This window comes from Apostichopus japonicus, chromosome 4 (genome assembly GCF_037975245.1).
Source record: "Apostichopus japonicus isolate 1M-3 chromosome 4, ASM3797524v1, whole genome shotgun sequence".
Taxonomy (NCBI): Eukaryota; Metazoa; Echinodermata; class Holothuroidea; order Aspidochirotida; family Stichopodidae; genus Apostichopus; species Apostichopus japonicus.
In genome coordinates, this window is record NC_092564.1 from 23,090,142 (window position 1) to 23,102,605 (window position 12,464).

General features: G+C 39.4%; 1 protein-coding gene and 1 non-coding gene across 2 annotated transcripts in view; both read right to left on the reverse strand.

Annotated features, from left to right (window-relative positions):
* Positions 1 to 1,333: 1,333 nt before the first annotated feature.
* The window catches only part of LOC139966839 (heat shock cognate 71 kDa protein-like), a 62,438-nt gene continuing 51,307 nt past the window's right edge, over positions 1,334 to 12,464 (reverse strand). Inside the window, exons 9-10 of the mRNA XM_071970241.1 lie at positions 6,059 to 6,291; positions 1,334 to 4,675 (exon numbers count right to left, since the gene is read on the reverse strand). Coding sequence (XP_071826342.1) covers positions 4,427 to 4,675; positions 6,059 to 6,291 — 482 coding nt within the window. The 3' untranslated portion in view covers positions 1,334 to 4,426. The remainder of the gene's footprint in view (positions 4,676 to 6,058; positions 6,292 to 12,464) is intronic.
* Positions 10,201 to 10,306, reverse strand: LOC139967141 (small nucleolar RNA snR87). The gene has a single exon (XR_011792907.1). It is a non-coding gene; the product is annotated as a small nucleolar RNA snR87 (small nucleolar RNA).

Genomic DNA, 12,464 nt, shown 5'->3' on the forward strand with positions numbered 1-12,464 from the left:
GCGACAGTCGGAAATTACGACTGTCGCACTCCAATTTTCCAACTAGCGTCAGTTTTACCATGGCTTGGGGGTGAGACACACCCACACCCCCTCTAACGACGTCCCTGTGCGGTGAATATGGAACACGATCACATGGTTCAGCCTCTGTTGAGTCATGGTGCTCCGTAGCCTTGTCTTCAAACGCATCAAAGCACTAAAAGATCTCTCGGCTTCCGTCGAACTGGCGGAGGAGACGAGGAGCAACCGCAAGAGAGCTTCGACTTCACCAAACATAGCCCGTACCACTGGATTCATCAACTTGAATATTTGTCTATTCCCTTCAACCGACGACGAATGGAACTGGCCTCGAAATAAAGGCAGACTAAGCTTAAGATTGTTGGGGAGCTCAGGGTACCAACTCACGAGATCTGGGTGGAATTCTCCATTCAGCAACAATGAGTGATATTCGAGGATATGAATCCTAAGATGTGTAAGCCGTAACCAAATAGAGCCACAACACTACTCTTTTTCCAAATGTGTGGGGGGACATTTGATATTGTTTCCCCCATCCATCGAAATGTGGGGGGGACGTGTCCCCCCGCCCCCCTCTGGATTGACGCCCATGCTTTTAAGTACAATGAGGTGGTGAAAATGTTGTCAATAGGGTTCAGTCATATCGCATTCGACAGGACAGCCGTTGCCTGTCTAGGGGCCTAGGCTAACTATATCCGACCCAGCTGGGTCCAGTGAATAACAATACAGCAGCTGAGCAGACGACACTACTAAAGTAATTAGATTCCTATGTAATTGCTTCTACGATCGCTTCCTAAGAATTACCTGTGAAACTGCAGTTAGTTTATTTTATATATATAGTCTGCATTATATAGTTGAGAGAACTACCTTAGTTAAATTGTTTGAGTGGTAAAAGCATGAAGTTATTTGGAAGGTCTAGCCCCGCAAGAAAATCTTAACAGCAGGTGTATTAGTATTGTTTTTCTGTGCTGTGTAGCATACATACAGTGAACCTACTGTGCAGTATGCTTTCCTTTTAACCATTGATTACGCAGTGGCACAATATCTTATTTAAAATTAAACACAAACATATAGCAGAATTTATTGTACACTAATTGTTCTATTAAAAGACAGTGTCTTACTGTATGCAAGGACAACTTTCTCATTATTATGCTCACAATTTTTCTTCATTGCCATGGTAGGAATAAAACTGTTTGTACTTGCGAACAATGTTTCAATAAAACTGCATGGAAACCGATAAACAATATTATTTACTACCTTAGTAGTAGACTTAACTCTGCAAATCAACAAGACAAAAGTGACTCAAACAAAGGATAAGAGCTACAGTAGAGCTCATTTAATTTTTATTTTCTCGAAGCATACAGAAAAGAAAACAATCGATATAAAGCATATTGTATCAGCTGGCATTGTTTGTTTAAAGGAATGATTCAACAGATGGTTCAAGTGTCTCTGTGCACAATTACACACCACAAGCAATTTTATTATTAAGAACAAATATGGTCAAGAATTGTAGTTTGCGTCATCAGTTAGTTGAGTAGTCAACGTTCATTTCAAAGGAGGATGAAAAAAATTGTAAATGAATATTGTTATTTGACTTCTGAATGCATTATGTAAATTATTAAAATTGAAAAAAATGGAACTTTGTGAAAATAATTACTGTATGTGCTACAGTACTGTGGTTATAATGTTCATTTGGTGGTAACATCTAGGAAACTGTCTTCATTACTATTTGCAGTACTATTTTAAGTAATACTCACTATAGGCATCAGAAAATTTAACACAAATGATATAACAAAGATTTTGTGCTTGCAGAGGGCAAACTATTCTATGCCACATGCTATGGCTTGTCAATATACTGTATGATAACATAACAGTTCATATAAGATGAACTTAACGCTTGTTACAGTATTTGCATACAAACTAGTGAGAACAGGAAGTTCAAGAATGCATTTTATTTTATTTTGGAATCTGAAAACTTGACACACAATAATCAATAAATAAAGCTTAATTAAACATCATGCACGGTGTTGTTAACATCCACCTCAGTGAATAGAATGAAATTTTCTTATTTTGTTTCTGTGGTATTCAAAGTTGTAAATCCTAGGACACATGATAACAAAACAAGTCCAAAAAGTAGAACTGGATGGTTGTTCAAAACTTTAAAATGTTGTGTTGAGTGTTACATTTAAACTTGTAATGTTCACATCAGATGTGTGGCAATAAATCATTTGACATATATAATTTTACATCTCTACACTGCGAGAGACATATGATGAATGCAAGCAAAAGTAAGATATTAGTGGTGCTAAAATGAATATGAATGATTTTTGTTATCTTAGGGAGAATAAGAGATTTGAATGTGTGTTATAGAAAGCGAAAGTAAAGAAGGTAATGCGCAAAGAAATAAAATGTCATTTAACAAACTGACCTAGGTTATATCGGCCATGTTTTAAAAGCTAGTTAGTATTAAAGCAGACTCAAACAGATTTAGGCAATGTAGCCAGATAGAGCACCAACATTTAAGGAGATGCTAAAACAATTACAGTTACGTAGTCACAGAGTCAGAGCCATTGAGTGCATTGCTTGAAAAAGAGCAACAATCTGAAAAGGCCCATAGCCAGGACAGAAGTTTTAATGAACTTACAATTGGTTTAATGCTAATGTATGGTAACTTTAATAGCAGCCCATTTGTTCTTCAATACAATTTATTTCAAAATAGTATGAAGATCACCTTCAAAGAGCAAACAACAACATCAAACATAAACACACACACACACATATTTAAATCATGCTTAATCGAAATAAGATGTTCAAACTTCAGCTGAAACACTATTGCGACTAATTTGTCCAAACTTCAATGCTGCATGTTCTGAATTCATATCCTGCACGTTAACCCAAACCCTAATACCATCTGTATGGAGCTTCACTGAAGTAGGCAAAAGCAGATTTGAAATCAAAGGAACCCCGCAGGCCTGTCTGACCGTTTTTTAAATCTCATAAGCTGGTCTAAGTGATACATACGTATGTATATGCCTAGAGAATTAGGGATGTTCCCCGCGAAAGTTTGTGTAGTTTTTTATACTAGTGTTGTATACTAGCACTTTACCAAGATGACAGCTCATTTTAGCGTACAAATATTTAAAAGTCCTGAATTTACCCGACACGGGAGTCTTGGGCCAATTCCCCATAACAATCACTTTGTTTTTCATTAGATGCATGGTGATAGTCGAAAATGTTTTGAATCATTGCACAAATATCGGCAAATAATCAATACATTTTGTTTGCAAACAATTTAATGATCTAATGAAATGAAATTAACCAATTATCACCTTCTATTTACGGCTTAATTGGAGTTGGTCGAAATAGGGAACAGCGGCGTCACCAGATTCTTCAGTCTGGGGGCACAGGGGACACCAGCATTTAATGGGGAGCACTTAGGTGGATACGGATCGCCGTCCTGGGGGAGGGGTCTAAGGGGAGGGAGTGCCCCCTCCCCCTTTAGATTTGATGCTAAATTCGATCTGAAGATATCTCCAGAAATTGCTATTTTTGAGGTAATGATTTTAACAACGCGCCAGTGGCGTCACCAGATTTTTCTTCGATACCCAACGGTCAAGGATAAACTTTTTGATTTTTTTCGCAGCTCATTTGAAGAAAATACGAATTTCTGTGCTTCTTTGTCCTTATGAAAAACCAACTCAGATGATGGGAGTTGAATATAACAAAATATATATATTTTTTTTACCAACCCAAATCTCAGATGGGGGGCACTCGGGGGGACTAGGTTTTCCAGGGGGCACGTGCCCCCTGCCCCCCCCCCCCCTTGGCGACGCCACTGTAGGGAACAGCTCAATATATACGTACAACAGCAGCACGTGTCATCACTATTGCGTAACATAATATCAGCTAAACACGTAGTAGAATTATATACATAAATGGTCAACACACAGCTTTCGAACAGTTATCAACAAATATCATCATCGTGTATAAATTGTGTATGGGTCGATCTATATCATAGAAAAGCAATAAAACAACAGTACAGTAACTGTATAAAGCAAGTCTACTCTTTAGGATTCCAGCAATATACCAACATTAGGCCTACCGCCTACGTATATTTCAAAGTGAGCTGTTATGAATGATCAAAAATGTGTAACTTTACTACAACTTGGGACTTCCTTATGTGTGCAATCAAGTCAATCTTTCGAGTCTCAAGATGACGACGGCGATGACTATTGTTAACAAAATTTTACAAGAATTAGATCCACAGCTTCAAATATATTCCAAAAGCCGTGCACACTAATTTAGGCTGTGATTTTGCATAACTGGCTTCCCATCCTACGTAGTTTCTCATTTGAGTGTTTAATGCAGTTAAGTTAAAAAAAATTATCCATCTTGGCACTGATGATCTATGAATTTAGTCCACTTCTTCAATAGTTGGTCCGCCACCACTGGATTGGCCATATGGAGCACCACCAGATCCACCTGCACCTGGGAACCCTCCTAGCATACCACCACCGGGCATACCACCGGGCATTCCTCCTGGCATACCACCAGGCATTCCCTCTTCTGGAGCACCACCAGCCTGGTAGAGTCGGGTGATGATGGGTTGGCAAGCTTGCTCCAATTCCTTCTGGTGGTTTTCAAACTCGTCCTTCTCAGCAGTCTAAATAACAACAGAGATCAAAAACGGTGATTACTATCAAAGATTTTCTGCTGTCACTTTATGTCTCATTTCACGCATCTGATGAATTAATAAATTTACGCTACAACAGCAATGCTCTAGCATCTCAATACTCATACAGTCCATTTCTATTGCTAGTAAGCAGGCAGTATGTAAATGTTAGTCTGTGAATATCTGCTATTGATGACAATCTTAAAAACAACACCTGTTTAGCACCAATGGTAATTCAGAATTAACATAAACCATTCAATACAGTGTACACTAGACATTTATTGGCACTAGCACAACACACACATTTACCAGATGTTTTACACAGCTACAGAGTTCAAAACCAACTGCATTTGTCATAAGTTAGCTACCACTAGAATGCAAATGCATTGCGGTTTCGATGACTTCAGTGCACTAGATTTCTGCTTGTTAGTATAACCAGGACTAGCTGTTACAATAGAAATGGCCTGAACCACCATTTTGATACAATAACACTATGGAATGGATATACACACCTCCACTAAAAACAATAAGGGTTCGTACTCAGTGTTATGAATCCACACACTAAGTATTAGAGGTATCCACGATTTCCATCGTTACATATCATGTAAAGGTCTTCAGAGACCTCTGGTGAGTTTCATAAACGGCGCCTGGTCACTACGAAATTACATCCAACCGGAAATAATTACGCCGGAAAACGTCCAATAGAACAAGGTTTCAAACAATAGGGTTCTTTAACATAATGTGGTACTCCTTCACACGAAATACGAGATTGCTCCAAGCTTTCCTTCTTGAGATATCGTGTTTACAAGGTTTACACAATTTGACCCCTGTTGACCCCAAATGACATTTGATCTTCACAAAACAACGATAGGCTTTTGCTCCTGAACGTGGTCCTCCTACTCACTTGTTCCAAGCTTACCTCCTTGAGATATCGTGTTTACAAGGTTTTCACTATTTGGCCCCTGGTGACTCCAAATGACCTTTGACCTCCCCACAAATCAAAAGGTTTTTTTTACTCAATGTGTTACTCATATACACAAAAACAAAATTGATCCAAGCGTCCCTTCTTGAGATATCGTGTTTACAAGCGAGGCATGACACATGCACACGCATGACTGCATTGGTTACGATTATAATCGAAACCAAAATCAAATAGCAACATGAAACTTTTCATCATCTGTATAGCAATTGGCAATAGGTATTTCTCTTTTCAGTTTGCTGATCGGCATCAGTCACCCCCTCCCTACAAAACTTGTGGCAATCTAATATCTACAAGGGCGATACCTCATCTGTTATGGGGTAAAGCACAAAGTCTTATTAAATCAGACTTCTTAGAAATGCGAGGAAGCAGTGAAACGTAATTCCAGCACATACCTGGTTATTGTGAAGCCAGTCCACTGCTTCTGCACATTTATCAATCACGGTCTTCCTGTCTTCTTCTGATACCTTCTCCTTAATCTTGTCATCCTCCATGGTACTCTTCATGTCGTAGGCATAGCTCTCCAAAGCATTCTTTGCACCAATCCTCTGCTTCTGAACCTCATCCTCCTTCTTGTACTTCTCTGCTTCTGAAACCATTCTTTCAATTTCTTCCCTAGATAGACGACCTGCATTGGCAACAAAACGAAGACCATGGCTGATATATATCACAATATCATTAGTATTACTAATCTGAATTCTCCGGCTATCAGGTAGAATTTGGACTTCTGAGCATTAAATAGAAGTCTGGCAGACATAATACTGTAGTAGTACAGCCGAGTGCAGGAGACAAAGAAACATGTATACTGAATAGTAACAGTAATATGCTCGATGAATCATTATTAATATATAACTGGCTAGCTGGTGTATATACAATAAGAAGTGACAGGCTAGTAGTCAAAATCAATCTTTTATTATCTGATTTCTGTGCCGGGGGGTGGGGGTGGGGGCGGGGAGCAGAGGGGAAATCGTAACCAGGAGCGATACAGTAATAGAAATGAGCCACCAAGGATAATCCAAATGTGGCAGACGAAACCACTCGCAACCAAGATCATCACCCAGAGGAGTGCACAAAGATCGGTTCTGCAGACTGACTGCAGTGGCATGGCTGTTCGGCGTTCTCAAGTTTACCCACAAAAGTGACAATCAATTTCTTCTGTAATTGCAGCTGTACACTTGGATTTTTTTGGATTGTGTATACTGTTGCTGGTTAACTGGCAGTACAGGGGTGGGTTAATCCTGGAAGCTGCATCATTTTCACATAGTTTCAGGAATTCAGTTTTACTGGAATGAACTGTATTTGAAAGCTCCAAAAGATTTCTAGTGAGTGAAGCTGCTTTAGAATTTTGAGATGTGTCTTGCCCTGTTTTTTAGTGCCAACTTTCCCGTCCCTGACCAAAACCATCACCCCCACGTAGGAAATCCGACTCTAATATTGTTTAGATAATATTGATACACAGAAAGTGAAGTGGACAATGGAGGTCAAACTGTCCTAACCCATGTCTTATAATTTGTTCCAAAGGTATAGACTAGGCACCACATCCATGATGCCAACTGCCTGTACACCCCAATATGAGAGGACGCGTCGACACAACAGTACACAAATAGGTTTTGAACTTCTGGCATTCACGCGCAGATATCAAATTACTTTACCTGTAGTTGTGATCATAGGGACTCGTGCATCTCTTGGGCTATATCCTTGTTCTTGCATTATCATGTGATAACTCCACAGTCAGGGCTCATTAAAAAAAAAAAATAAGGTTGTCCTTCGGACAACCTTGCCATCATATTTGGTCGTCCGAATTTTGGGTTGTCCAAATGAAAGCACTTGGATTTTTAAACAGGCGCTTCGTGTGCGAAAGCTGAACGTTATACTAAATGTATCGATTTAGCCTTTAGGTGAGTACCGTAACATTAGTCTACACATGCCTAGTCTATCGTAATGAGGCTTAAGTCTTACTCTCAGTGACTATAATCGACAAATCTTGGATAGAACTGTAGTGTAGATTTATAGACATTTTATGTGGTGTATCACACTTTATGATTAGTGTTGTGTTGCGGGAATTCTCTAGTAGTGAAAAACGAAATCCGTTATCAGGCGCGTATCCAGGGGGGGGGGGGGGAGCGTTGGGGGTACGCGCCCACCGGGTAAGAAAAAGAAGAGAGTAAAAAAGAGGAAAAAAGAGGGGGGAAAAGAGGAGGAGGAGAGGAAGGAAGGAAAAGAAAAAGAAGAAAGAAAAAGGAGGGAGTAAAAGGAAAACGCCTGAAGACACCAGGAAGAGAAACAGGAACAGTGACATCATTACAACGATAATCCCTTTCATTTACAAATGGTAGCCAGCGACGGATCAAGGATTTTGGAGGGGGCGTGCGCCTCACCCTAACCCTTACACCGACAACTCCATTTTTGACGTTTCCAATTTCCCTCTCTCACTAATGTATCTATATATATAGTATATATGGTGTATCATAACGCGTGTGTGTGTATATACGCCTTAAACAATTGTAGAATTGTGCTATGAAACCAACTGTGGCTGGTCTCGAACTCGACCGTGTCGTCGGGGAACATGACGCATTTCAGGAAGAGGGCGACCGCCCCCCTGCCCCCCTCCCCCACTTGAGCTTATTTTTCTATGATATCGCTAGTAATTTCTAAATAGAAAATGCTAAGATGCAACTTAGAAGGCCTGGGAAGTACAATTTCCAGCGATCTGGGAGACATTTTCGGCCAAAATTTTCTTGTACGCTTCGCGCCAACTCAGGGTGGAGCTACGCCTAGATAGTTTGCCTACAAGCCCCTCCCTTCGCAAATTTCTCACTACGCGCCTGTTCGAATTATTAAAGCAAACAGCAGATATCACATCATATCAATGAGCATGAAAATGGCGTTGCAGGATGAACAGCCTCAAAACTGTCTATGTGTTTAGTCATGGGCCTAGAACCAAAATTTGATTTGGGGACTGTAACGACTTGCCCGAAAAAATACCCAAACATTGTCGCGCGCTCCGCGCGCGTTCAACTTGGTAATGTCAATATCATTAACCAAGCATCGGTTATTATATCGCATGCCATCGTGTACCGTACGGTCCGTGAAAGTTGCGCAGTATGCCGCGGAATGCTAGTGTAAACAACGAAATGTCTTATGTAGATGGAGAAAAAGCATGGAGGTCAAATTATGTCAAAACTGTCTTTTACGTTAGTAGTGGCGAATTGGGGCTGCATAGATGAATTTGGGCAACATTATAGGTATGTTTTGAAGTGAGTTTATTCACGAAAAATGTGAATTTTCAAATTCTGAACAAATAATGAGCTTAAAACCTTGAAAAGTGGGGCTGACTGGTATTGTGGGCCGCAACGTATAATCACCTACAAAAGCAATGATCCACAGGATATGCGATGAGGTCGAACATGATTTGTGACTGGTGACAATCTTCAAAAAGGTTATGATTGAAAAAAAAAGTATTGGGAAATACTTGATTCTCAGGCAAAAAGTGTACATCTGGTTGGTCATGTTCAAGCCCGAGAAGTGACACAGACAATGGTAGTAAGTTTCTGCTATTTTAATGTCTTTTGTTCACAGCCTCCAGATCTAGACTACTCATATAATCATGGTAAATATATCGAGAGTAAACATAATTGACAATCAGACTTGACAGGATTCCGGAGAGGTCAGGAGTTGACCCTGTCAGTATGCTATTACGATAAAGGTGACAATTGACAAAGTACATACAGTGGCTCGCAGATGAGATTAAATAATTTCCGAATATGAGGAATACATCACAGCATATATGTACAGTATGCACATACAACTGAAGTGTAGGCTTTCCTCTCATAGTTGTAGCTACTCTATGCGTTCATTCATGCGTAAATATTAAAATTCTCAAACTTATTATTTTTTCATTAATTTATTTCATAGAATGAAACTCTGGCAAATAAATTAACGGGATGATAAGATGGAATATAGACGGGATAACAAAACAAAAATAATAGTGGCTTTTTACTGAACCTTTATTCCAAATGCGATCGTTTAGTGATTAATCGAGTTGAGAGCTGAAATTTATTACGGGAAATCCCGTCTTGGCAACTTCTGACATGCGAGATTTGAAACCAAATTGCGGGAATCGCACGATCCTGCGGCTTATGCGAACCCTTGATCGTAGTATAGAAAAGAGTTGGTAGTATTTTTGCAAGTTTTTCTTTGTTTCATGTGCATTTGCATATTATATTTTTATTATACATCGAAACATGAGATTCAGTTGTTCATACAAACAGAAGTATCAATTGAAAACGTATATTTCGGAGGTGTGATGTAATTTGGCATAGTGGTCTGCCATTTATTTCATTGTACATTCTGTTTGGCTAGTTCCGCGGTTTTCTTTTCAATATGCGGTCCGAAGTTTCGGGTACCCGTTACCCGACTGGGTAACGATAACGCGTATCCGGTTCCGATTTTTAGCTACCCAACTCGGGCCTAGTATATATTCGCGCTGAGTTGAGTTTATGTTCCAGATCTACATAAAGTTTAACATGGCCTTTATTAGAAAGGCAGATAAAAATTCTTTTTCATTTAGCTATAACACACATAAAGATCATGGATGTGTTCAAGCATTATCTTTATCACAGGGCATATTTCAAAAAAGTCCACAATCAGCCCCATGTTTTATAAACCAGAAGTGGGAGGAAAATTTGCGCTGTGAATGACACAAGATCTTTGAACACATCGGGGGGGGGGGTAGTGTGCTAGCCTTCCTTAATTTTTGTTTAATTAGCAAAATACATGTAGAATTAAGAGGTAGCTCTGCTAATGCTCTTCTACCTGAAACATTGAAAGAAAAAAATACAATGATGGCAATAGACCAGAGCCATAGAGTTGTAACATAGAAGTAATTTACAATCACATGATTGGAAGTGCCTTTTGTATCTGTTTATCAGGGCTACATCAACACAAGAATGTAGTAAAACACTATTTAGTGGGTTGCAGTTAAATGTAACGATTCCCCACCGACATTAAAAGGAAACGTTTTTATTGGAATTAAACATGATTAGACTCCACAAGTACATTGAGAAACTTCACGAAACAACAACAGAAGCAAACTAGGAGATGATTAATATTAGTTGTTCTGGAGAAACGTAAACTATCATAAACATGTTATATCACAAGATTTTACTATATAAGTTTCACTGTCTATGTTTGTAGTTTAAACGATTTAATATTGTTCATTTGACTTGGTTTTTTGTGCACACCTCCTCCCTAACCAACAATAATTCTTCCAACAATTTCCCTTCCTTTCTACATAATTCCCCACCCTGATGATAGGCAGCAGGAATTTCTAGTCATGATACCTATATTCAATCTATGATTTCATAGTTGATTGCTCCATGGTCTCCTGATTTGTTACCATTGAAGGGTAAACAACCGCTGGAAATTGCAACCCCATCCCCACCTAACATTTTCCACTGCTCTGGGACTAAAGATTTGTGAACTGATAAAAACAGAGACATTATAGTAACATCAGTGATGCCCGTTCCACCAACCAAAATTTATATACAATAGTACATGTGAGTGTAGACTTTACAATGTGAGATATTTTATAATGATAATTAGTGATAAAGTAAAATATCCATGGAATACTTTCATTATTGCTGATATCTTCGACACTCAGTCAACAAGAAATCTTGCCTAACCATCGGTTTGCCCCCCCACCTTCCACCCCCCAAAAAAACCCATTTCGTAGCCTTATTTAAAGAGGCCATGACAAGAAAAATCCAACTAATCAAGAGTAACTTCCTCTGAATCTATGAGAAAATCTATTTTCAAAACTATCCTCATCACCTTGAAAACCTCAAGGACTAATAAGAAATTAACGTTTTAATATTCGCATCCGAAAATAGATATCTGAAAATGCGATTTCAGACCAAGACAATGATGACGTCATGTTAGGAACACAGGTGCCAAGCCCAGGCACGTACCGGATGCGCGACGATGTTACCGTCACACATACACGCACATTTACACTGAGTGAACAACCACTGTATTACGCTATATCGCTAGAAATTTCAAGTTTTTTCTACAACATGTTGTAAAATATCCGAGAGATATGCCGGTCCGTTGTGTTGTTGGGGGCTGCACAAATGTCATAACCCATGCAATTAACCTTCATCGATGGCCGAAGGACGAAATAAACACGGCAATTATGACCAAGTTAGTGCACAACACCAGCGCCGATTCACTGGGCCTAGCCAGTATACAGCTCTGTATGTAGCGAACACTTCACGGAAGCATACTACGATCCCTCCTTTTTTATGAAACAAAACAAATGGTTTTAACGGGTCGACATAAACGAGTCGTTCTTCTGTCAAGTATTCCATTCCAAATTAAAAACTCCGAAGACCAGACTGGAGAACAGGAAACCTCCAATGGGCAAGTGGCGATCCTTGTACTTGTATATGAATACATAACCAACACGATATATATATGGGTTGTAGTTCACCGTAACACAACGCACAATACGGTTTAGGGGGTTCCGCGAAATTCAACACATGCACAAAATGGACTGGATTTTGTTGTTAAATGCTTCGTTAATAAATTCTTACCACGTTGTATGTGAATTCCTTGCAATAGTTCAGAACGGGTTTGTTCTTCGATATGTTGTGGAGCTTCAATTTTGGTTCGTTTAACATGCTCGAACTGATACGGTTCTAACACCTCAGGTCAACCCACAACGTTCGGTTCAATATTGGCATGATCATCGCCTTCACTCTCTGCTTCGAATATGAGAAAGGGCACTCTAATTATAGCCCA